This window comes from Cyprinus carpio, chromosome B25 (genome assembly GCF_018340385.1).
Source record: "Cyprinus carpio isolate SPL01 chromosome B25, ASM1834038v1, whole genome shotgun sequence".
Classification (NCBI taxonomy): Eukaryota; Metazoa; Chordata; class Actinopteri; order Cypriniformes; family Cyprinidae; genus Cyprinus; species Cyprinus carpio.
In genome coordinates, this window is record NC_056621.1 from 799,305 (window position 1) to 826,804 (window position 27,500).

At 38.6% G+C, this 27,500-nt stretch overlaps 1 protein-coding gene across 1 annotated transcript in view; it reads right to left on the reverse strand.

The window, feature by feature from the left end:
• Nucleotides 1–25,689, reverse strand: part of LOC109055558 (neuronal cell adhesion molecule) — a 26,687-nt gene extending 998 nt beyond the window's left edge. The window contains 27 exon segments of the mRNA XM_042752781.1: nucleotides 1,643–1,721; nucleotides 2,214–2,345; nucleotides 2,938–3,093; nucleotides 5,072–5,194; nucleotides 6,933–7,109; nucleotides 7,778–7,900; nucleotides 8,709–8,913; nucleotides 9,789–9,904; nucleotides 9,987–10,212; nucleotides 10,743–10,813; nucleotides 10,887–11,084; nucleotides 11,188–11,289; nucleotides 13,890–13,919; nucleotides 14,522–14,646; nucleotides 15,635–15,782; nucleotides 17,431–17,597; nucleotides 17,818–17,929; nucleotides 18,650–18,793; nucleotides 18,883–18,910; nucleotides 18,912–18,988; nucleotides 21,451–21,519; nucleotides 21,677–21,711; nucleotides 21,713–21,833; nucleotides 23,025–23,147; nucleotides 24,131–24,327; nucleotides 25,231–25,336; nucleotides 25,650–25,689. Coding sequence (XP_042608715.1) covers nucleotides 1,643–1,721; nucleotides 2,214–2,345; nucleotides 2,938–3,093; nucleotides 5,072–5,194; nucleotides 6,933–7,109; nucleotides 7,778–7,900; nucleotides 8,709–8,913; nucleotides 9,789–9,904; nucleotides 9,987–10,212; nucleotides 10,743–10,813; nucleotides 10,887–11,084; nucleotides 11,188–11,289; nucleotides 13,890–13,919; nucleotides 14,522–14,646; nucleotides 15,635–15,782; nucleotides 17,431–17,597; nucleotides 17,818–17,929; nucleotides 18,650–18,793; nucleotides 18,883–18,910; nucleotides 18,912–18,988; nucleotides 21,451–21,519; nucleotides 21,677–21,711; nucleotides 21,713–21,833; nucleotides 23,025–23,147; nucleotides 24,131–24,305 — 3,062 coding nt within the window. The 5' untranslated portion in view covers nucleotides 24,306–24,327; nucleotides 25,231–25,336; nucleotides 25,650–25,689.
• Nucleotides 25,690–27,500: the final 1,811 nt, after the last annotated feature.

The following is a 27,500-nucleotide window of genomic DNA, read 5'->3' on the forward strand; positions in this document are numbered from 1 at the left end:
CTTTGAGCATACAGCACTGTTAGGGGCCGTTCAATTTTGAATTTGGATCAAGTGCGAATGGGATTGAGACATGCTTTTGAGATGTGACACAATAATGGAAATAAAAATAGTTGCCATGCCAACTTTCTACAGTAAACAAAAACTTGCAACGCTTGCCCCGCCTTCAAGGTGTTCTGATTGGTCCACTGTTTTGGAATTGACATTAATGAGTTGCACTGCATGTAAAAGTTGAAATTTTACATGGCATCTTAAAAATGCAAGATGTGAGTGCAATAGTCATACACGTCTATCTAGAACATGTTTACATAGAAAAACAATGAAAAATTAACACATTGGAATGGCAAGACGCATTCTGTGTGAACGGCCCCTTTCTCTGTCCGTGATTCACGGATGTTCTCAGTCTGGCGATGACGTGTGCTAGCGGTTCACGTGAAGTGTGATCCTGGAATGGTTGTGTTTTTCTCCTCTCGCATGCAGATTCCTGCTTACCTTTCCACATTCGACCGGCACTTAACGAGACGGGAGGAACGAACGCCAGCGACTCCTAATCGTGACTCAGTCTGCGCGAGCGTCACAGCAGATGTGATTCAGAGCTACTAAACATCACATAATTAGTTAGGGCAGTGAGGATGTTATGATGTATGTGTTTTTTTTGAGAGGATGTGTGTAATCTGTTATACGAGAGTTTTTTTTTTTGTTGTGTGCGAGTTTGTTTCGGATAGCGTTATCATTCAAGGATTGTACGATCCTGTAATCACACTCATATTTTGCATTTACATTTGGCAAACGTTGGTTTACTTGGATTTCATTGTAGGTAATTGTTTTTTATGATTGTTTGTTGTTTTTAATTAATTGTAAGTAAAAGTTGTTTAGTAATATTATTTTTTTTTTTTAAATAACTAGTAAAGTAATGTATTACTTTTTAATTTACAAGACAATCTGAAAATATTTTCACTTGAAATATTAATTTAAAATCTCAGGGGATATTAATGTAACAATTTCATTTATTTATATTGTAAATTCTAAATATTTAATGTAAATATTTTTGACTAAAATGCCGTTTGTGTCAAGTGAAGAGCAGCTGTCAGATTCACATCATTTACCAGCGTTATGAGGAACACTGTATGCTGAGGACAGATCAACATCTGCAATACTGTCCGAAATCATAAAAAGAAAATCATTTAATAAAGCAGGGAATATAAAAGAATATTGCTATACAGGAGAAAAGTGTGTTCATTTATCTCTCTCCTGCACACGTGCAGAATAACACAGGAATAGACTTTAAATGGCAAACCAGCAGCTTCAGTTCAGATCGGGCATCATTATATGAAACTAACATCTGCAGGATTATTCTGGATCAAGGAAGAGAAGGATGCAGAACTATATTCTGATACAGTAAATACGCTGCTGGATCAAGTTCACTGATGCCGATCATTCTGGAGACGAGAACATGATCGAGTCCCGCAGGATCTGCATCAGACCACCAGCAGCAGAGCAGACCGGATCAGATCCATCGGAGGAGAAGATGAAGGTGACGTTGTGGAGAAGTTCTCCGATCTCCATCTCAGATCGGTGGGTTTGGTGCGGTGGGGTCAGTCTCCTGAGGGGTCAGAGGTCAAGGGTCGGGTCAGAGCGCTCTCACCTGTACTCTCCAAACGTGATATCATCCTCCTTCATGGGCTGGATCTCCGGGTCTCCATGAGCATCTTCCTTCTCTTTAACTGAGACAAACATCAGAGTCACACACTGGCATTTATCATTGAAACAACAAAACATTCACTCATGAGAAATAGAGTTAACATGTAGGTTACACATGCTCTTTTGACTTGTTTCCCAGTGCAAATATCTGAACATTCTTAAGTCATGATACTTTCAGTGGAGGAACAAAATGACAGAAGATATCAAGTGTTGTTTTCTAAAAAACTATAAATATTGTTAAAAAACTGCATTTTACTCAATTTTTATATTGTCATGAGGATACTTACAATATGTATAAGCAGTGCTGACAGTGTGTGTTCCTTGTTTTATAAGTTGTTTTTAGTGGTTTATTTTTGTTATGTAAAAAAAACTAAAAAATAAAATAAAATCACACAAAAAAAAAAAACTGCTAAAAGTACAATAAGCCTACAAACACTTTAACTAAAATCAAAGTGAAAACAGAAAGTATAACAATAAAGACTATAATAGTATATCAGTGATAAAATACTGCTCACCTGGATATTTGCCACCTTTGTTCCTCTTGATGAAGCAGATGATGAGCAGGATGAGGATGAGCAGAGCGATGGCCGACATCAGACCGATGAACCAGCCCTGAGTGGCGATGTCCACCTGCGGACTCACCATCGCTGAGGAAGAGGAGGAGGAGGAAGAGCATGAGAAGTGAGCAGATCTTCAACTTTAAACAGCTCGATCCAACGAGTCACAGAAGATCAGACGCCATGAACACAGTCATGAGAGACAAACACGGAGAGGGAAACTCGACCGGCACTGCAGAAATAATGTTCTTCATCAGTGTATCTGTCTTGTTTTCCAGTACAAATATCTGAACTTTCTCAAATCAAGATACATTTACACGAGACACAATGCAGAAATTCAGATAAATTTTGTTCTTCTTTCAGCATAAACTCAATTTTGATGCAATTTTAAAGTCTTAATTTTGCATCTCAAGTAAATTTAAGAATGTTGAGATAGGTGTACTGGAAAACAACTCAAAAATACTGAATAAGAAAATCGCACATGCAGTTCGCATTGATTATGGGATACAATCATGCTAATCAATCAATAAACAATAACAACTGAGCCACATTATGAGCACAGACGGACTCGTGCAGGACATACAGACGTGCGTCATGCGCTTCAACATCTCAACACAATGACCGTCATGCATCACAGCTGTCTAATATCCCACAAGGCCTTGAGGCTGAGATGAAGCCTCACCTGGGACCTTAACCAACAGCTCCTCAGAGTGATGGACCGCTCGGTCATCATGACCCCGGGCCACCACACGCACCTTGTAGGCCAAACCTTTCTTCAAACCCTTAAGAACGTGGAACTGAGAGCCGTTGACCTTCTCTTTCTGCCAGTCTTGATCACCTGAGGGTTTCCAGCACAACAGGAAGCACTTCAGCGTCCTCACAATCAAATACGGGTAAGTTAGCTCTAGACACCTGCTGTCAATCTGGAGTTAATTCTGACTACCCACCTACTACAGCTCTCCAATAATCTACAAAACAACTAAACTGTTATGACCCTTTGGTGAACTACCCTGCAAAAACTCATGTTCTTCCTCAGTGGCTTTGTCTTGTTTTCCAGTATATAAGATACAGTATATGAAGGGTTTTAAGATGTTATCAAAATGAAGTGCGTTTATACTTCAAACAAGAAAAAAAAATCTGCCAATGAGGTCAGAAAAATAAACTTAATTCAAAGGGAAGACAGGAGTTTCTAACCCATTCTGTACTTTTTTGTTGTTGTTGTTTTTAGGTGAGACACTGCAGGCAAAACCCTTGTTTTTTCATGCACTGGTCAATTTTTTCAGACTAGTAGAAGGAAAATGTCCAGATGCACATGTAAGTGTTTATTTTATTTTAATATTTTATTGAGTTTTATTCCTCTCTATATTCTGAACATTTTTACTGAGGGATTTGTTCATATTTTGTTCACACTGATTTATACAACATTTTATTTGTTAAAAACATGGTAAAAATGCACATATTTAAAGTCATGAGTTTGTTTCTCCACTTCAGCAGCACTGACATACACCAAAACTTAGAGTTTTATTACTCTCTATATTCTGAAGGATTTTACTGAGGGGTTTGTGTTATATTGATTTTTCATTTAAACTGATTTATATAACGTTTTATTAGTTTTATTCTGAAGGATTTTACTGAGCGGTTTGTTCATATTTCATTCACAGCGATTTATACATTTTATGGATCTGACAGACACCAAAACTTAGAGTTTTATTCCTCTGTATATTCTGAAGGTTTTTAGTGAGGGGTTTGTTCATATTTTATTCACACTGATTTATACACCATTTTATTACTAAAAACATGGTGAAAATGCCTACATTTAAAGATTGTGAGTTTGTTTTTCCACTTCAGCAGCACTGACATACACCAAAACTTAGAGTTTTATTACTCTCTATATTCTTAAGGTTTTTACCGAGGGGTTTGTTCATATTTCATTTACACCAATTTATACAAGAGTTTATTCTTAAAACGTAGTGCAAATGTATTTGTTTTTTTATGATTTATTGAGTGATAAAAAAGAGAAGTCGAAAATCCCCTTTGTAAAAACCTTATATGTCAACAAAATCAAACAATAATTTTTAACCTAGCTTTATCCAGTGTTCAGATTTTGTGGAAATGTTTGCAAATTAGTGCATATTTAGATATTTTTAACCTAGCTTTATCCAGTGTTCAGATTTTGTGGAAATGTTTATGTTAGCTAGATTTTTTTTTACCCTATTCACCTGTAGTTTTTTAGATTTTTTTTTGTATCAGTCAAAGGTTCACTGAGGGTCACTTCACCAGGATATGGTAAGCCCAGATGGTTCATGTTTTACAAATCGTGACTTGATTTTTTTACTATGTAAACTGAACTAGCTGCCTTGGGGGGACATCACACTGAATTCAATGATGAACTGCCTTTAAAAACTGTCATTTTGCATTAGTGTAATGTTTGTTTCAGTTCCTATTAATGTTGTTCAGTTACTTTGACACAATCTTTTTTGTTTAAAGCGCTATATAAATAAAGATGACTTGACTTGACTTAATTTTGATCAATTTCTCAGACAAGACTTTATATCTACCTAATATGCTTCTTGATATAGGAATGTTTAGATATTTATACTGGAAAACAAGACAAACTTCCAGGTAAGAACATTATTTTTTGCAGTGTACCCTGCTGAACAGACGGGTCACCACCAGTACTAACTAGTGTGGAGGTTGATCTGTTCAGCGGGGTAGATGACTGTGTATTAGTTACTACAGGAGCTCTACTCATGGGAATGTATATGTTCAGCATTTATCATCATCATCCTCACGACACACGCATGCAGGATTCTTACTGTTGTCTATAATATATTCAACATAAAGGTGTTTCTCTGGGCCCCAGTATTCCCAACTGATTAGAGCTCCGTCCTCGCTCACAGATGAACTGACGTTCCCAAATGCAGGAGTGACCGACAGCGCTGAGAGAGAGAAAGAAACATCATCAGCCCATCACAGTGACAACAATGCACTGACATGAGCAGCACGAGGAGCAGCGTAATGATACGGAACATTAGCGTGTAGAGGCGGGGCTAGTGATGATGTCACTACAGTAGGGGAGAAGAACTGTTTATTCTTGTTTATAAAAATGAAAAATAAAAAAATCAGAGCTAGAACATGAAGGAAAACACATGCTGTACAGTGTGTCTCGCAGATTTAGTGAGATAAGCATTTTTGGGAAGCCAAGCAATAGTTTATAAATTTTGTGATATACTAACAGCACAGTCCTACATCTTGAATCAAAATTTTGCTAATTTGCATAAAAAAGCTTAATATTGCCTAATTTGATGATGCAGAGTAAAAAAATACTAATATATATATTTTTTTTTTCACAAAATAAAAATGAAAATCTTTCAATCAGCTTTAATGCACTTATCAAACAAAACAAAATCATAACAAAAACAGTCAAATGCCAAAAGTTTGACAAAAAGAAATACTGAAAATGTATTATTTAACTTAAAATTTGCAATTGAGTGAAACAAATATGTTCAAATACTCATTTTAATGTCAAAGAACTTTACAAAATAAAACTTTTTTCACAAAATTTCTCTCTTTTTTCTGTCTCTGTGTGGATGCAGTAAAACACCTGATTCATGTTTGCATTTGCTTGTGTCACTGGCCATAATTCTGACCTTAAGAATGTCATACATGTGAAAATATGCTGAGAATTGATCAAACAGTTGAAATCTTGATCAGATTCGGAAAGGAGCCATGTGTTTGTGGTGTTTTTCTGCTGACTGAGGGAGAAAACAAGACATCTTCAACGCACAGATGGTAAAAATGCTACAAAAATGCATCAAATATAGAGAGAAAGTGTGACGTGAAAGAGCAAAACAGACACTATTTTCGAAAATGACACCCAATATTAAGAAACAAGTATTGGATTTCATTCAGCAAATTTGATGCAGGATGGTGTTACATCAATAATAATGATGATAATAATAATAATAATAATTATTATTATTATTATTTTATTAACTTTTTTGTTAATTATTATTATTATGATCTCCAAGACATAAATAAATGAAAATTGTTATACAATTGCACTGTAAAATAAAATAAAATTTGTACAAGTATATGTTATTTTACTTAGTAACAAAATCAATTTCTTCACTAGCAAGAACCATCTAGCTTTTATTTTGGTACAAAAATGCTGGAAGACAGGTTTACAAATGTGTCTTATTGCAAATCTACTGAAATGCTGTAATCATCTGTTATGCCAATGTGCAAATAAAGCATTACTGGTGCATGCTGTGTTCCCAAATGCATGTTAAACTCACAGCACGTGCAGAGATTGAGTTCGCTGCATTTACTTAAAACCGAGACGCTGAGAACACTAGAGCTGCTTGCGTGTAAACAAACACAGTGCCGCGATTCACTCTAAAACACAGCTGACAGACTGTATATTTCACTGATTGCAGGTACATATGAACAGAATCTACATATGAACATCAATACTGCTGTAAACACTATGAACACAGACAACACGCGGCTCGTTTCTGTCATAAACTAAGCAGGTATGAGGAGACTCTACTGTCTTACACAGACCCACAAACATGAGACATTCAAAAGACAAGTCGAAGTAGAAAAGTAAACAGAAAACACATAAAACTGACACACACTACAGAAACAGCTGTGCGCCCTATCTAGTGTACGTACCTCTGTCTAGGACGGTGACGGCCTCCTCGGTGAGCGTGGGACCGGCTCCTCTCTGCGTTCTGGCACTGATATAAAACTTGTAGCGTGTGCTGTGAGGGAGGTTGTGCAGCGTAAGGCTGCTCTGATTGGACGGCAGATCCAGCTCCTCTAGCAGACCTAAATCATTTTTGCTGTCGACTGGAGGCGGGACAGGAGCGGAAAGGGGCGGTGTCATGTTATTTTACCCAATCATAAGCTACGCTTACAGACCATTTGTTCTGTTCACTGCTTCAAACTGACTCAAGCAACATGAACAAGGACGAACACTCAAATATACACATACGGTGTACACATGAAAACAGTACCACATTTAAAGTAGCTTCAAAATATAGCAGAGATTCTGGAAACTTCCTTTTTTTAAAACTTTAAATCATAAAGGCACATTCACACCAAAAACAATAACTATGAAGTTTTAACTCTATGAGAATATTGAAGTTCACTCTACTACTGACGATATATAACAGAGGAACCATATCACTTCAATCAGAACAATTATTTTAAGAACTATTATTTTAATCCAAACTAATGCAGAGTGCAACTTTTCATTCCTTAGACAAACATGTCTACTATTTTCAGTACAAGAAATTCAAAATTAATGCAACTCAAAAAGTTATACTAAAACTTTTTCAACTCAAAAAATGAATGAAACTCTTGATGGAGATAAATGTTGTGATGCTCTTGTGGAAACACCATCAGATCAACATTAGGTTGTGTGTCTTTCTCATTGGCAGGCAGTGTAGTTACGGTTCCTGGTGTGAACGGGTCTTAAAGCAATAAACGCAGTGACGCTGTACAGGTTTTCTCACCGGTCTGATATTTAAAGGTGTAGCCGGACAGACGGCCGTTCCTCTCGTGAGGTGGACCCCATTCCAGCGTCAGAGAGTCCAGATCTAAAGCAGAAACCTTGAAGAAGGACGGCGTGCCTGGAACTGGAACACAAACACACAGCGTCCGTGTTAAATGATAGTAGCACCTGTGCAGCCTTCTGTTCAGCTTTGGGTCAAAAAGTCAATTTTTTTTAATACTTTATCAAGTGGTATATGATTAATAAATAAATAGATTGAAACATAGTCATAGTTTAAGCTGACAATTAATGACGCACATTTTAAACACAATATTATCAAACAGAAGGTTTGCATCTCCAGTCAACACAGTGGTGTTTTTTTCTTGAATGAAACAGTGCATGATTCAGTAACTTATTCATTAAGTCACTTGCTTCATTCTTGAATGAATCAGCTGTTTGAAGGAATCAGTTGAATGAATGAATGAATCAATCAATCAATGACTCACTCACTCATTAAGACAGTGACTTGTTGCCACCTACTGATGGATTCAGTTTCATATTTCATATAATTTTATTTTCTATATTTAATATATTTTGTATTTAGAACATTATTTATGCCATTGTAAAGATCAATCTAAATGCTAAATACTTCAGATGCAGATTCTGTGCGGCCCCTGGAGTGCAAAGATGGATTTTGTCTGATTTAACTTGATTGGTAACAGCCCTTTAATGCCTTATTCTTATTACGTGTATTCAACAAAAATTTAAATGTAAATGCATGGGGACACATGCATTTAAAAAGGCTAGAAAAGTTGCCTTTATAAAGGTCAAAATGCCTCTGGAAATGGATTTAAATATTAGCCCTTAATGGAAAAGTCCCTTAATGTGTCACTGCTGACAGTTTTGAGCATGTCCTCTGCTGGGTGTTGTAGAAACATTGCCGCTGCTCTTACTGCCTTCAGGCGTCTCGAAGCGCTGCGGGACGCTGGAGGGACCTTCTCCTCGGCTGTTGAAGGCCGTCACCTCCAGGCTGTAGACGCTGTACGGCAGCAGGTCAGGCAGTTTCCCGCTGGTTTTGTTGGGGCTGAAGATCTCAGTCCTCTGTTTGCCGTGATGAGAGTTGTGTCGGTGTAAACTGTGCTCTCGATGGTAATGCACCTGCACACACACAACCTCTGTTAAAGGCTTTCTCCCATCCACCTACTCTCCATATCCTCCCAGCATGCACTAGTCTGAGCGTGATGAATAATGAGATGGTTTTCATGTTTTTATTTGTCCATTTGTCTCCTAAAGAGTGTGTCATTAGACTTAGTTGTATGTATTTTATTTTTATGTAAATTTTGTAAATGTGAAGTGAATTACAGCTGCTCAATTACCGCAAAAATCACAATCATGATTATTTTGGTCAGTACTGAGATGATTATTCAGTGACTTTGGAAAAGTCATGCATTTATTGAATTTTAAACAGTGGATCAGGGTTATTATGGCTAAATAAAACTAAAACAAAAAAACAATTTCATTACTTGAAATAAAATAAACCAACTTAAATGAAATAAAATATGAAAGAGATTAACTATTTCAGCTAGCTGTCAAGCTAACATTTCACATTTTTTGCTTAGTTTAAGTTAAAGTACAACAATAACTAAAAATAAATAAACAATCTAAAATGTAATAAAAATAAATAGACATAAAAACACAGAAACTAGTAAAAATGACAAAAATACTAAATCTTTAAACAGAAAACATAATAAATATAAAGTTTCAAAGTGTTGAGGTTAAAATATTAACTAAATCTATAATAGACATATAAATCAACTAAAAAAACAAACAAAAATAAATGTAAAATAAATTTAAATTAGATAAATGAATAACATTAATAATAATTTGAGAATTGAGAAACACAATGTGGTTCAATTATCATTTTACACTGATTATCTTGTTTTTCATAATTATGTTTAGAAATAACCTTTGATTAATCATGAGTATCTGAATTTGAATATCGACAGGTCACATGACGAGAGGGAGATCTGTACCTTATAGCCCTGCAGTCGCCCGCGCACGGATTCGGGCGAAACGGGGCTCCAGCGCACCTCAGCCAGCGTGCTGTTCAGCACCAGGACCCGCACGTCACCCGGAGCTGCCGACGGAACTGCACAGGTGCATTGTGGGATCAGCAGCGTTCCACTAGACAGGCGTATAACGGTGTTTGAACTGCTAAAATCGTCACTCACAGTCCTCTCCGGAGTATCCGATCACAGCGCCAGGTTTGGGTCCAGGACCGTAATCATTCACCGCCTGAACCGACACCTCGTAGGGCACAAACGTGGGCGTCCCCGAAACAACAAACTTAGAGACGTTAGCCACGCTGACTGACGTCCAGTCCTTCTCCATGTCCTGCTGACGCCACATGACCTTATACTGCAGGCCGGGACCATTGGCCTGCAGAGGCGTCAGCGGCTGCCCAACACAAACACATACACAAGCATGAACACAAAAACAAATGTGTTTACATGCATCCAACAGAACGGCTTATACACACATGAACTTCATCTCCACAGAGCCATTCGTTTGAGAAAACTATCATCAGATACACATAAAAAACTGGTTTAACGTGAATAAATTATGTACTTCTGAAATTAATGATAATAATAATAAGAATAAAATAATTACAATTATTTTTTTTCAGGAATGTCATGATTTTACGCCATGTTTTAATTTTGACAGTAAACCTTTGTTGTGCCACTTTGTTTGAAAACAAAAAAGGAATTAAAAAAATTGGAATTGATAAAGTTGATAAAGTGCTATTAATTCACTATTGATGTAGTTAAATCAATTTCAATTAAGAAAATAAATTTATTTCAACAAAATTAATTTGAAACAAAAACTGAGGAAAAAATAAAAGGGTATTCATAGGGCTCCAATGAACATCATGGGTTAACATTGTTTATATCATCATATGAGGTGCTTATTAATAATCAGTGTCTCACCTTCCACGTGATGACCAGATTATTGTGTTCGGTGCCGTGACCTTTGACCTCAGTGGGGTTCTCGTCAGGAGCTGTAAGTATTAGAGACATATTAGAGATGAGCGGATGAACACTTGTGTGAGCATGAACACGCGTGTGCCGTACCTGCGGGGCTGGTCCTGTACTGGCGTGAGGGCATGCTGGGACGGCTGAAGCCCACTTCATTGAGCGCCAGCACTCTGAAGCTGTAGTGGACGTACGGAGAGAGCTTCAGGTGAGCCGTGGTCTTGGTTCCAGGAACCTCCGTCAGATTGTGCCACACGCCGCTCTGATGGAGAGCATCCTCATACTGGATCAGGAACTCTGACGCGGCAAGAACACAAGGTCATTCAGAAAGCTTCCTTACACCCAACAGAAATGTAAAGAACTTTAAAAGCATGCACACAGGTGTGTGTGTGTGTCGTACTCTTGATAGGGCTGTTGTGTTCATCTCCAGGTATCCAGGTGAGCTGAATGCTTCTCGCTTCCTGATCTGTCAGCTCCAGATCGGTTGGCACTCCCGGCTGCTCTGTAGAGTAAAATAACACTAATAAATAATAATATAGTAATACATCTTATTTCTATATTGCCTCTGAGAACCCAAGGACACTTTGCATGATACAAATAATATAGTTATATAAATCAAGACAACACTGTGAACAGGCAGTCAGACAGTGATCATATAACATACAAGACAATAACCAAAATGAAAACCGAAAAGAAACAATCAATAAAACATATTGTGAATTTAGCTCAGTCTTAAAGGTCTGGAGTGAGGAGACGGCACAGAGGTTTTCAGTCAGCTTATTTCAATCTTAGGAGCTGAAATGCTGAAAACCCTACCAACAACTTGGGTAATTCAAACTAATTCTCAGAACTAGATCTAAGAGTGCAGGGAGGGACGCAAGGGCATATTTATTCTGTAAGATATGAAGGTCCTAATCTAGGACAAGAAAGAATAGGAGCCAGTGCATTGCTGAAGGACGGGAGTGATGTGAGCTGATTTATTTTTCAATGTAAGGGCACGTGCAGCAGAGTTTTGAATTAGTTGCAAGCAATTAAGGGCATTAGTGGGTTGGCACAAAAACAAAGCGAGTACAATACTGCAAAGGGTTAAAGCAATAGTTCGGCATCTTTGTGATTTCGCAAGGTTAAATTTTTGCATGGTAGAAAAACAAGATTTTTCGGCATAATTTGTGACTTCGTGAAGGTTTAAATATTGGAATCAAATAATACCCCAAGATTCCATACAATGGGTGAAGAATTTAGGGATTAAGGGCCTACTAAAAGGATTTCTGCTTTGTCAGAATTCAGTTTTAAGAAGTTTTCAGCATCCATGGTTTGTGATCTCATAGGCAGGAAGTCATGGAAATGGGAGAAAAAACAGAATTGGGCTGTACAGTAGGATAGATTTGTGTATCATCAGCATAAACATGGAGGTTCAGGCCATGAGGCTGAATGATCTGACCAAGAGGAAGCATACAGATTAGATTAGAACAGAAGTGGACTGAGAACCGAACCTTGAGGTACACCACGGGAAACGAGATCTGCTGATAACAGATAGTCGAGATAGAATACTGAATGGCAATCAGTATCAAAAGCTGCACTCAGATCAGAGGAGCAGAAGGATGAGGGCACCAGAATCAGAGGTCATTTACTACACTTAAAAGAGCAGTATCTGTCCTGTGGAGAGGACGAAAACCAGACTCAAATGGCTTGCAGATTGGGTTTGTCCAAATGAGACAAATTTGTCCCTTTTCATATACATCTAATAGACATGAAGGGGAGGTTGGAGACGGGTCTAGAGTTACTCAGGGCTGTGTTATCAAGCACTGAGGTTACAGCAGTTATTTTTAGTCCAGTAGCAAGGGATCTGTTTGTCGTGTGGATGGCAGATAAAAAAGTTAAGGCTGAATGATTTTGACTGTGTGTGTTGGTATTGGATCAATCTTGAGTTGATCCAATATCAACACAACTACAGAATTTGATTTAATTATCAGCTATTCAATCTCAGATGTATTAGTGTGTAAAAAGTCTAGCAGGGAAGTAGAGAATTCTGGGGAAGCAAATGAAGAGAAAAATAGGTTGTCACAAATCCGGTCCTTGACCTTCCGGCCGATTGCCACCAGAGGTCGCTCTCCCATTTTTTTGATTCTCACACCACACAGACTGTTACACATTACCCTGGACTGCATTTCCCATAATCCATTTCACTGATTACACACACACAGATGCATCCAATGAGACACACTTTATTAGCCATGGACTTCCTCTCGCTCACGGCAGAGTATTGTTTAGCATTTATCGCTCATCGTGTGATAGCTACTTTACGGAGCCATTCTAAATTCCTTAATCTAGTATACCCTTGTTCTTAGTCTGCTTACCTGTGTCTTGATTCTTGCCTGTTATCTCGTTTTGTCTGATCTTTGCCTGTCCTGAAGTTTATAGCCTGTTTTGGAATTACCCTTTGCGTTGCTGTTTCGAACTGTGTTTGCACCTCGCCTGGACTATTGCTCATGTTGTCGGATTACCCCTCTTGTCAAGCCCTCCGGATACTGTTAGCCACCGATCGACCATGCCTGCTTTGGATTACTCCTGTCTTGCCCTCGACATACCTGTGAACCATTGTCTGACCCTTGCCTGTTTTGACCATGTTTAAGAATAAAGCTTTGCAAATGGATCCACACGCCTCTCGTCTGTGTCTCTCCGTAACATACATACTGTAAATTTACTGTAGAAAACATGTCTGTAGAGATAGTGCTTTGACAAGTTTGTTGATCTCAGATAAAAGAGTCCTGGATTTACACTTTGCTTTTTTAATGACAGCATGCAGGGCTAAGTGCTTTTGTCATCACAAACATGAACCAATTCATCAACTCGTGATCACATGATCAGACAAGCACATGCTGCGTGATGACATCATCAGCTGCATGTCTGCACACGCACAAAATAAAGCACATTCACGTGATGAGTCATGCAAACTCTACAGACGCCTTCATGTGGAACTCAACAGAACGACTCCAAAGCAAATCAGAAGACAGATCAATGTGATCAAACAACAGCATGCTCCATGAACCTCACCACACACAAGCCCACGGCATTATGGGATGTGATGTGCTGTGTGTTTACCATAGATTACCGCAGGAGTGGGCGGGGCCTCTGAGTGGGAGGGGTTAGAGGAGTGAGGAAGAGATGTGTTAATTTACAGACAATTACACACTTCTAGGTAAAATAATTCTAAAATGCACTATTCTGTCAATGTTTATTTGCTTTTAATCATTTATTTGAATTTTTATTCATATATTTTTAAATTGCATTTATATTTTAGTTATTGATTTCAATCAACTGCTTGTTATTTAAATCATTGATTTTACTATTTTATTCAATCAATTGTTATTTATTTAGATAGTTTAATCTTGTTTTTAGTTGGATTTTCTGTTAATATTTTAAAATATTGTTTATAACAAATATTTATTTATTTAAAAGGTTTTTTTTATTTAAATAATTGTATTATTTACTTTACTTTTTTTCTATTGTTTTCTCTATTATTAATTTTTTTTTCTATTTGAATTGTAATTTTTTATTTACTTATTTAAATAATTTTATATTTATTTAAATCAATTTTTATTTATCTATTTATCTATTTAACTTAATCTTCTTCTTCTTCTTATTATTATTATGTTAGTTGGTTTTCTGTCAATAAAATCCCTTGTATCTGAATGAATCTAGAGAGACACTGGGTGTAGCACACAAACACTCACCGACCACCGTGAGCTGAGCGCTGGCCGAGTCCTGGTCCAGCGTGGTGTTCATGATACACGTGTACCTCCCCGCGTCGCTCTCTGTGACATCTGTGATGGTCAGACTGTCCGAGTCCACTCTAAACCTGTTATCAGACACAAAACCCTCAGACCGGCTGCCCACAGTACATTAGTGCTGATGCTTCACAGATGCTTCATCAGCAGACACTCAAACGCTAATGACAGCTAAAACCTGCAGACTTCACCTGTCAGTGATTCTCATAATTTCTACAACATCTACTCAAACTGTTACTCACCTAAAGTGTTTAAAAGACAGAAATATTAAACATTTCACTGCTCATCTCTGGGATATAGTATGAGATGACTTTAACCCACATATATTACTGTTTGTTCAGGGTCAGTTTGACCCGATAGAAATACTGGTTAACTTTTTATGCCTTTCTTGAAATGTTCAGACTTTTTCTCATTTTGACTCATAAACATACCAGCACAGTTTCAACACTCTGAAATGTTGTGGAATGTGTGAATGGAATGTATAATATGATTATGACCCGGATATTTCATGGTTTAAATGCAAACGCAAAAAAAAAAAAAACAAAAAAAAAAAACCATGAAACATTTTTTTAAAAAAAATGAATTGGCAGATGCCTTCATCCTTAAAACTAAATGTGCATGTATTTATTATCCGTTTATGCATGTTCAGTTTGCTGGAAATCAAACCCATATTCTTGCTGCTGCGAGCGCCACACTCTACTAAAGGAAGCACACAGAACTTTTCCACACTTGTTCTGTTTAAAATGTCTTGCAAATATTAGGAAATGGTTCACATATGAGTTATAATATTCACAGCTTATGAAAAAAGTTTAAAAACTTTAATGCATTTAAAAAAATCAACTAAAATAAAATAATGTGTGGAAAGTATTAGTGCTAAAAGTTATAACCAGATTTATTTCATAGTGTAATTTTTGGTGGATTGTATCGATCAGTAATTTTCACCCAGAACATAACGACTGTACTCAGTATTTGACGAGGTTACAAATGATGAGCTGAGAGGTGAAACCATCATCAGATTATGACATGACCAGACAGTGTGTGATTGTGTGGTTCTCAAACCTCTCATCATCAGGCAGCTCCCTGTCGTCCTTCAGCCAGGTCATGGTGGGCACGAGGGACGGGTCGTGCTTGGCTTTACACTCGAACACCACGTCCCGGTTCCTCTGGACCACCCGGTACTCCGGCGGCCTCAGGATCCTGGTGGGCTCTGAAGAGAGAGACGCTACGGATGAGCAAACCTCAGCACATTCTCATCCAGTCAAACCAGAGGTTTGGACCCTGATAACATCACACAAAGCAGCTAGCATCGTGAGTTTCCATCTCTCATCAGGTCTAATGATCCACCCATCCATCGTTTGCTAATGCTCTTAATATAGCATACTTCCTGTTGTGCTCTTCAGAGACGCTCTTAAGTGCCATTTAAAAAGTGAAAAACATGCAAGCTAAGGCCTGGAGCCTCTAAACACGATGCATGATGGGATAGTGAAGCCATTAAGACCAATATCCAGGTCTGTTCGTTTTAAAAGTGCAGCAGGAGCACACACTGAAACACTCTCACAACTCACTATAATTTCTCTTGGTTAGACAGAGTTATTTAGAGGTTTTCAATCTTTAAGATGCCACGCATCCCCAAATATAATTATCCCCAACCTGAAATTTAAAAATATATTTTCATGTATAAAAACTAAAATTAACTAAACTAAACTAAACTAAAATTATGCTGTGGAAAAATTAATGTGTAAAATATTATTTGGAAAAATAAAGTTTATATTGGAAAGTTTATATTGTTACATTATTTATTTATTTGTTTATTTTCATCTTACATCATTATTTATTTATATCATTTTTTTTATCATTGATTTATTTAAATCATCAATAATGATGTATTTATATAAATAATTGTATTGTTTATTTAAATAATATTGTATAATGTGTTAAGCTATACAAGTTATATTTTTTTTTATTTATTTTAATAATTGTTTTACTTATTTAGTTCGTTTAATAATATTTTATCATTTCTTTATTAAAATCACTGTTTTTAAATATTTATTTTTTATCTTTTTATTTTATCTTTTATATATATAGCACATTTAAACACAACTTAGAGTTGACCAAAGTGCTTTACATAGCAAAAATAGACAACAAAACAGCAGAGCTAGATAATTAACTAATAATTAAAAATAATGATGATCCCAAAAGATAAATACAAAAACACTTCATTGACTTGCCACAAATCGATCAAGGAGATGAGATTTAAGCATATCTTTAGTAGATAAAGAAGTAGTCGATCGGATGGAAACCGGAAGATTGTTCCAGAGTGTAGGACAACAATTACAAAAGCTCAATCGTCACAGTGTTTTAATCTGGACCTAGGAATTGATAAAGCTCCTAAGAATCTGGATCTGAGTGGTCTCATTGATTTGTGTGAGGTAGGCTGGTGCAAGATTGTGAAGTGCTTTAAAACCGATGTTAAAATGTTGTATTCCACTCTAAGTTTAACAGGTAGCCTCTGTAATGTGGTCAGAATAGCAGTTATGTGCTGCATTTTGAACCAGTTGCAGTCGCTCCACGGAAGACTGATTTATCTCATAGAACAGCGAGCTGCAACAGTCTAATCTAGATGTGACGAATGCATGAATTACTTTTTCAAATGTCTGACATTCTGACCATTTTTATTAATCTTTTTTATATTTTTTTAGTCCACTTTTATAATTGATTTATTTAAATAATTGTTTTTAATATTTAATTATTTTTTACATTTATTTAAATCATTTTTATTATTATTATTAGTTTTTCCACAGTTCCGGTTTGAAAAGCTCTGATTTAGAGGACTGAACGGTGATGTAGGGGCTCACCTTTGACCTCCAGGTAGACGTGGTTCTCCGAGAGGCCGAGGCTGTTCCTGGCCACGCAGGTGTATTTCCCGCTGTTCGAGGGGTGAGACATGTGGATCTCCAGCGTTCCGTTCTCATGGAAGACATAAGCATTTCCCTCCAACATGCTGGAGCGGCTGTCCTTAAACCTGGTGAAGACAATCCCATCATGCACTGTGGTTTGTGTATGGACAGACTGATAACAACTGGCCTCAAATTTGCAGTACACAATTTCCACAGTCAAAATAAATCATGAGAGACGGCCCACAATGCACTGCAGCAGAATCAGGCCTGCAGTTCTCTAATGAAGGCTGATTAAAATGAATCTCTCCAGTAAACAGTCTCACACACACACACACACTCTCTCACCATGTGATGGTGGGGACGGGCGAGCCGAACGTCACACACTCCAGCAGCGCGGGTTTGTTCATAATGACCTGATAGACTATATTAGGCAGCGTCAGGACTCTGGGCGGCTCCGCTGGAACACAAACAACATCACATGATCATCACTTACACTTTTACTTTATATTTGTGACCCTGGAGCACAAAACCAGTCATAAGGGTCAATATTTTTGAATTGAGATTTATACATCATCTGAAACCTGAATAAATAATCTTTCCATTGATGTATGGTTTGTTAGGAGGACAATATTTGTCTGAGATACAGCTATTAACTATACACAATCATATATAACTATATACAACTATCTGAAAGTGCAAAAAAAAAAACAAAACAAATGGAGATTATAATATTTTTAGTTGTTCAAATGAAGTCCTTAGCATTGCATATTACTAATCAGAAATTAAGTTTTGATATATTTACGGTAGGAATTTTACTAAATATCTTCATGGAACATGATCTTTCCTTAATATCCTAATGATTTTTGTCATAAAAGAGAAATGTATAATTGTGACTCATACAATGTATTGTTGTCTATTGCTACAAATATCCCTGTGCTACTGATGACTGCTTCTGTGCTGCAGGGACACATTCAATATTTCATCAATATTTTAGGACAGTAAATTCATGATTTTTTTCAGATATGACTAATCAGGACTGCTGTTTATGTGCTTTGTTGTCATGAAAATAATGTCAGAAAGCAGCAAACCTTGACAGTTCTAAACACTTCAGGCTTTATTCCTAATATATAGTCTTTTTTGGGATGAAGCATGAATTAGATGTTTATTATTTTCTCACCCAGTACGTTGACGAATGCGTTGGACAGCAAGTATCCGTACTGGTTGGAGGCGTTACACTGGTAAACGGCGCTGGAGCCCGTCTGGACCTCGGAGAATATGAGGGTGTCTCCTTCCACACTCCTGCTGGGGTCTTTAGGAGCATCTGTCACCAACAACACAGCGTCACACACACACAGCGCTGAAGCAGCCTCACACACACAAACACACACACACACACACAGTCCACTGGACCCTGGATGGGCAGACCATTCACCGCCAGCGGACTTGCTGGGTTTGGGGTGTCCTGCGGCCCGGCACGTGATGATGCCCATCTCCTTCGGAGCCAGAACCAGATTTCCTGGGAGCGCTGATCCACACTTTTTCAAGTTCCAACGGAGCCGGCTGCCAATCAACACAACAGCCTTCAGTGACTGTTTTTTTTTTTTTTGTTTTTCCCCCCCCCTCCTCTTTTTCGTCCAACACCTATGGCCCGGCATGATAATCTAGAAACATGTTATAACTGTCAACTGTTGATTGCTTTATTTCTTAGTTTTCTTAGCTTCTTTTTGTTATTTAGTTATGTGTAAATTTTTGTTGTTTTTAGTGTCAACTGTTGATTGCTTTATTTCTTAGTTTTCTTAGCTTCTATTTAATATTTAAATCTCAGTCATTTTTGTTAAATTTAGATATTTAAATATCGGTTCATTTCATTCTTTTAAGGTATTTAAATATAAGTCTGTTTAGTTAAATTATGTAAATATTGTTTTATTGAGAGATTTAAATATCAGTTTTGTTAAATTAAGATACTTAAATATACTTAAAGTAAATTAAGAGGAATTTAGATATCGGTTGGTTTTGTGAGCAAGAGTAAACAATTCTCAGAAAGCATCAATATAGATACGACTGGCTGTCTTCAGTGAAAAATATCCAGATGTCAAAAAGTCTGACGTGAGTTTAACATTCTCCAAATGTGATTAGCAGGAATTTAAGTGATGATGTTGAGAAATACAGCTCAGAGCTTTGATTTGAATCAGGACTGTCTGTGGAGTGTATTGGACAGGACTGTGTGCTCACACGTTAACGGGATAAACTTGATGGTGGTGATGATACTGAGCCGTGCGACTGTTCTTGCGATGCAGCGATGATTCTCCAGCGTCCACCTCCCGACACTATCGTGATCCGCAGGAGTATTATTGAAGTTCAGGAAGGACGCTCGAGTCCGTGGGAATCTCACCGTTGTAGTTTTAACCCACGGGACCGCAGGAGGTGGGGGAATATTCTCTTACTGCGAATACGGCGAAAATGAGGGACATACAGGTCAAGACAAGAAAATACCCTGTTTAAAAGATGCACTGCCTTTCAGAAGGCTCATGCCTTTCCTTGGGAATCGAACCCATTTGTGCCACCATGACTACAGTACTGAGCTATGGAATCATAATGTAATAAAATAAAAATAAAAAAACATATTGCGCAATCTTTAAAACCAAATTTGAATCACAGGCCTAGTCAGCGAAGCACTGCCTATCTTAGGAACCTCCTCCTATCAGAAACCATTTGAGAGCTGACCAGACTAAGCTGGGAACCACCATGAGGCGGGCTCTGTCACTCCCTGCCTTGGAATGGTTTTACCCTCTGTTGAAAGACAATGCACATGCACCCCCAGTCAGATTCCTGCTCCACACACACTGCAACACACACACACACACACACACACACACACACACACACCCACACACACCCCCCACACCGACACACATACACACACACTCACACACCCCACACACACACACACACACACACACACACACACACACACCCCACTCCCACACAACACACACACACCATCAAACACACCGACCACACACACACCACCACACACCACACCCTCACACACACACCACCCCCACACACACCACACACACACCACACCCCCACCCCCACCCCCCACCCCACCCCCTCACCCCCACACACCCCCCACCCCCTCCCCCCCACACCCCCCACCCCCCACCCCCACCCCCCTACCCCCACCCCCCTACCCCCCCCTACCCCCACCCATCACCCCCATCCTTTCAGCATAGGTTCTATTCTTAATGGAATGATCTATTTGTAGGCCTTACGGATCTGGGGGGGCTCTCAGTTTTCGAGGTGTAATATTGCCCAACAGTCTCCACAACTCGTTTTTTTCATTTAAAACCTGAGGTGACAATTCTATCAATTACTCCTATGTCAACTACAAGAAAATACACAAACCTGCGCTGAGCGAATAGAAAAAAGTAACAATGGAGGTGATCAAATGATTAAATAAAAGAATTTAGTTGTGTTAAAGAGTGTTAGTGTGAAGTTTTTATTAAATCAAAGGGTTTAATGTTACTATGGCGTTGTGGGTGATTTTGTTTAATTAACTGAAAAGATTAAATCAAAGATTTACTGATACTTTTGGAATTGAATAAATGTACAAATAAACGTGAAATGAACTGAATTAAAATGAAGAGAAGGTCTAGAAGAACTAGATGCAGAGCAACACAGGAATAACAGAAATCAGGAAGATGAAGAGACCGAGTTCAGGATGAGATGATGATTATAGAACGGAGGAAGACAAACCTCCCAAAGACTGAAATAAGTTCATCGAGTGTCTAAAGCAGAAGATTTGATCGAGTAAGGATCTGAGATCGATTAGTGCAGGAAACCAGGGCTTTAATAAAAGACGGGTTTGTGTGTGAATGAGGGAGTACGGGTGAGGTTAGAGTAAACCGGGTGCTGGTTAACCGGCAGGACGAGGGGTTGGTTAAAGGAGGGTCACTAGGGGGCGCCATCACTCACCACTAAACAAATCAGTGTCATTGAAATAATCTGCCAGTGTGTCATTGAGTGAATCCACTGAAACACAACAGAACAACAACACAATCAAAGACATGCAGACAAGAAGAGTCTCACAGCTGGCATTCACGACTCAGAGCTCTCTTTGTTTCTCAGTGCATTAGTGTGATGAACGTCTCCGCTCAAACAGAGTGTCATTCACAGACTCACCTGTCTCGAGCAAACGCGGGGACGCTGATGGGCTGCTTCTGCTGGATGGTCGCGGTGCGGGAAGCGGGCGTAGCAGATGTAGTCGCTCCTGGAGTCCTCCGGCTGGACGTTGGAGAAGTAGAGATCTCCGTTCAGAGCCTGAGACACACGCCGGCTCTGCGGCAGACGCTGGAAATCTGCACACACACACACACACACACACACACACACACAGACAGGAGTGTGAACACGCCGGCTCTGCGGCAGACGCTGGAAATCTGCACACACACACACACACACACACACACACACAATGTCAAACCCTTGCAGAGAAATCAACAAAAACTCTGTTAAAGCATCAACAACTTACGGAGAGAACGGAGAGATATTTCAAAATCCCTTTTTTTTTATCAGGATTCACTGAACAAAACTCACTAAAGCTCTTACTGCCAGCAGTAAATGTGTGTGCAAGACGTTGAGCAAGCCTTTGAGGTGTATTTAATGCTCAGCAAGTCTCAAACGCCATACAATCATAAATTTTCTTCTAAACAATTTTAAGAAAATATTAGCGAGCTTCTTTTCAACCCTTGTACTTAGGAAGAGTTCGTAAGAATTTGGAAGTAAGCAGAAGAACATATCTCAGTTGGAAAAAGAAATATTTTTAAATGAATAAGCCAAAAATACAAGACTTCAACCAAAGGAGCCGGAGCTCACGCATATTAGTTAAAAAGTTGACAAAAAAAAACACTTTCCTAAGAGCCAAAAAAAAGTTGCAAAAAAAAGTCTCACAACAGTACAAATGTTTTTGATTCAACATTGTCATCAGTGTCATAAACAGGGACAGAAAAGTTTTTACCGTTTATGCATCTAATAAAACTGTCTGCACACTAACAATCATGAATAATACAAATATTATGCAAAAATATAAACAAAAGGATTATGTTAAATAATAATCCTTGATGCTTATGTAATGTTTTTGACCATAATATTTTTGATATATACTTTTGTATAATATGTATATAGTTGTACTTATGAAGTGTACAGGCTTGTAGTTTTCATGCTATTGCTGTATGTATGGATGGATAAATGATGTATGAATTTATCTTGAGAAGTTTCTTACGGTAAGACGATTTTTGTGAATCCTGCAGGTTTCTGCTGACACAAAAGTCTGTAATCGTTTCATTATTGTTATGAAAGTCATAATAAAGTGGGCGTGGCACTCTAGCAGGGGCGGAGTATAGTGGTTTAGCACTAAATGATTGGAGAAGACCAGCATACAGCACTGAAGATCCAGTTTAATTCAACATTACGAGATCAAAACGGTTTATTTTTGATTTATGATATGTATGTTGAATGTAGGGAACAGGGTGAATTTTAATTTGGCTTACTGTTGTCCATCCAGAATATGATGGGCGGCGGGAGGCCGGCGGGGGGGCGGCAGTGCAGAATCAAAGACTGTCCCTTCTGTGCAATGATTGGACTGATTCTCTCTTTAGACCACAGAGGAGATCCTGCAGAAACAGGAATGATCTCATGACTCAACACAGCTGTGAAGGTGAAGCTTAAAGGGACAGTTCATTCAGTGTTCATTTACCCTCAGGCCATTCAGAATGAAGCTGACCTTTCCTTCAGTAGAACAGCAAAGAAGATTTTCAGCTGAAACCGTGGTCTTTGATTCATAAAATGCAAGTCAGCAGTTATCGTCACTTTAAGATTAAAAACAAAAAAGCTAAAAAAAACATATCAGGCAACAAAGAATGAATAAATGTGGCTCCTGACGATCTATTGAGGTCTTATGAAGTGAAACGATTAGTCTGTGCAAGAAACTAAACATTATTACAAAAGTGAGATTTGTAGATCTGTGTTTTCGGGCGGTTCAGTCCGGTTTGATGAACTGGTTCAACTAGTTCACCAACAAGAACTGATTCAAAAAAATGATTCGTTGGTGAACCGGACGTCCCTCCGGATCATGTGTCTGAGGCGCTGGATTATAGTAATAATGTTGTAAATGATGTTCAGTTTCTTGCACAGACTGATTGCTTTGCTTCATAAGACCTCGATAGATCATAAGAAGCCAATTCTGTGTCTGATATGTTTTGTTGTTTTACTTTCAAGGTGCCGGTACCTATTGACTGGCATTAAATGAATCCCCAAAGGCCAAGATTTCAGCAAAAAAATCTTTATTGTACTACTGAAGAAAAAAGTCAACTAAATTATCAGCACATGTTCATTTTTGGGTGAACTATCCCTTTAAACTCAGGTTTTTCAAGCGGAGAGTGTTGAGGAGAGAGATCTAAACACTGAGTGACTACGAGGATCCGTCTGCAGGACTGAGCCGCCGCATGATTCATAGTAGTAAAATGATGATTTACCTCCGAATATCAGATGTCTGAGGATGCTGAGAATGTCTTACGACACAGAAGAGTCAGAGAGGGCAGGGTTAAACAGAGGCAGATGAGAGTGTGGAAGCTGAGCTGTGACTGATGTGACGTACTGGACTGGCGGATGATGATGCTGTTGGAGACGGCGGTGCCGAGCTCGTTGTGAGCGGAGCACTGATAGACGCCCTCGTACGCCTCGGCCCGCTCTCCTCCGCTGATGTCCATCACCAGCGTCCCTGAGTGGGGCTTCATCAGGACTTTAGGATCCTTATCGATGTCCAAATGCATCCCGTTCCTGGTCCAGGAGAAGCTGAGGGTGAGGGGAACAGCAAATCAGGGGTTAATTTGGTCAAACGTCAAATACTTAGTCCACCTTGTCATGTTTTTTCAACAAAAGACTGGACATTTTTAGTCTTGTTTCAGTCAATAAAAACATAAATATTATATTTTTATATTTTACAATCATATTTTAGCATTATAAGTTTTGCTTTTTAGTCACATTTAGTCATGCTGCATGATGGTTAACAGTTATATTTGTGATTACTGATCTACTTTGTTGTCATTTCATCAGGATTATAGCAGAGTGTGAAGTCACATGCATGGTCTAGTTTATCGATTTATTATATTTATCATATAAATTACCATCATTTCCATAACGACTAAGGGTAAAACAAGAAGCTTTTATTTAAAACTAATAATTCCTAATAAAAATTCCATCTGGAAAGATTATGGAGGCTTGCTTTTAAAAATCTATAAAAAAAAATGTCCCCTCTTTTTTTTGATGGGCATAAACAGAGGTTTTGGTAAAGTTTGTTTTTTTTAAAACTACATTTCAGTCTCCTTTTTTTTTCAGCAACACTAGATAGTTCACCCAAAAATAAAATCCTGTCATCATTCACTCACTCTCATTTTGTTTCAAACCTTTTTGTGTTTCTTTCTTCTGTTGAACATGAAAGAATGTTGAAGGTAGCCATTGACTTCAACAGTAATTTTTTCCATACTATGGAGGTCAATGGCTACCGTCAGCTGTTTGGTTGTCATTATTCTTCAAAATAACTTGTTTTGTGTTGAACAGAAGAAAGAAACTCATACAGGTTTGGAACGACATGAGCATGAGTAATGAGGACAGAATGTGTGTGAACTCTCCCTTTAATAAGAGTCAACAGCTGGTCACAGTATGATGAATGAAATGAAGATCAGACAGGGTTCTCACCTGGGATGCGGTTTCCCTTTGGCCTCGCAGTGGATGACGATGTTCTCGCGCGGATCTACGATGTAGTCCTTCGGCGACTGATGGGTGATTGTGGGAGGCTGCGGCACTGAGGGTCACATGACACGGGGAGTTCAGTTACAGCCAATCAGAGACAAACACACACACACACAGGATCCATCGACATGCAAAACATGATAACACCGCACAACAATATTCTGCTGCAGAATGTGCTCTAAAGCTCTTTTTTGTGTATATATATATGTTGTGTTTTTGTGTGTGTGTGAGATGTGGAGGAGGTGTCGTGCGTACGAACAGCATGCAAACACTGCAACACAGCAATAAAACCCTAGCATACGCAAAGGACATAACAAGCTCAGTTCACAGCAAGCATCCTTCAGCACAGCAGGTGAGGAACTTACGCTCTTCCAGAAGTTTAGCTGGAGATGTCAAGAGAATCGTGTCAGTACATCAGCAACACCACATCTCTCAAACTGACTGACATTAACACTACCTGCTGCTTATCTGAGAAAATAGCATTCCCAGTCTGCGCAGACTTGTGTTCAGAGATTTCTTGATTTGTGAAAAATATTACAGAATACAGAATTATAGAATGAAGAAACTGATGCATGTGTTATTACCTTTAAATTATACCATGTCTCTGTTTTTCTCTCACGTGCACGAGTGAAGACTACATGATGAAGATGAGGAGTGCGCACAGATATATTAACTTCAATTTAATAATCTAACCCAACTGGTTGTGTTATTATAGAATTAACTCAATAAACGTTAAGAAAAACAACTAGCCATCCAGTATGTTTAAATCAGATATAAGGTAAAGTAAACAACACAACAGTTTTTGGAGTGTAGGAAAATTTTACCTAATTAATTTGTTTCCTGCTAGCTGAATTTTACATACATGGACAAAAATGTACTGGCTCTAAACCTCTCTTTTCTTTATTCATGATCAAAGTTCTGTTAATCCCAAAGCAGTGAAAACTGCATCTCTATATTCATCCTACGTGTAAATTCTGTATCTGTGTACACTTTCTCTTTGTGTTTTTTCTTCTGTGTTGTTTTTATAACTGTACTGCCTCGACGGTTTGATGTGTTTTTACAAGGTAAAAACAAAAAAAACAAGATTCACAATATGCACTTCAAAGTCCCGATCTGAAATGATTCATGAACACACGCTGAAATCCCGATCTGAATCAAAGGATTCATGAACCCAGTTAGTTTCGATCTGAATCAAAAGATTTGTGAGCTTGCACTATAAAGTTTCAATCTGAATCAAATGTTTCACCAACCTGCTGAGTTCCTATCTAAACCAAACGATTCGCGAACCTGCTCCGAAGTCCCGATTGAAGCAAATGAATTGCGATCTGATTGGAGTGCTTCGGAACAATGACTCTTTGTAATGCAATGGTTTAACATTATAGTTTTGAAAAGCTCGGTTTCACTATACATGCTTTTTTGAGGTTGAATCAATCGGAGCGGTTCCATCATAAACGACTCAGTTAAACCAGCAGTCTGTTCCTAAACTTTCCACTCCTTCAGTCAGTTCAGTGTGTGTGTGTGTGTGTCTCTGTGTGTGTGTGTGTGTGTGTTATAGGTGTGTGTGGTGGTGTGTGGTGAGTGTGTGTGGTGTGTGTGTGTGGGTGTGTGTGTGGTGTGTGAGTGTGTTGTGTGTGGTGTGTGTGTGTGTGTGTCAGGTGTGTGTGTGGTCAGGTGTGTGTGTGTGTGTGTGTGTGTGTGTGTGTAGAGGTGGTGTGTTGTGTTGTGGTGAGTGTCTGTGTTCAGTGTGTGTGTTGTGTGTGTGTGTATGTCCGGCGTGTGTGGTGTTGTGCAGGTGTGGTGTGTGTTCAGGTGTGTGTGTGGTTGTGTGTGTGTGTGGTGTTGTGGTGTGTGTGTCTGTGTCATGTTGTGTGTGTGTTCAGTGTGTGTCTGGTGTGTTCAGTGGTGGTGTGTGATAAGGTGTGTGTGTAGTGTGTGTGTTGGTGGTGTGTGTGACCGCTGAGTGTCTGTGTTCAGGTGGTGTGTGTGTGTGTGGTGTGTGTGTGTGTGTGTGGTGTGATGTGAGATGTACTGTGTCAGGTGTGTGTGAGTTGTGTGTGTGTGTGTGTGTGTGTGAGTGTCTGTGTTGGTGTGTGTGGTGTGAGTGTGTGTGTTGTGTGTGTGTGTGTGTGTGTGTGAGTCAAAAGTTTCAGGTGTGTGTGTGTGTGGTGTGTGTGTGGTGTGGTGTGTGTGTGGTGTCGTGTGTGAGTGTGTGAGTG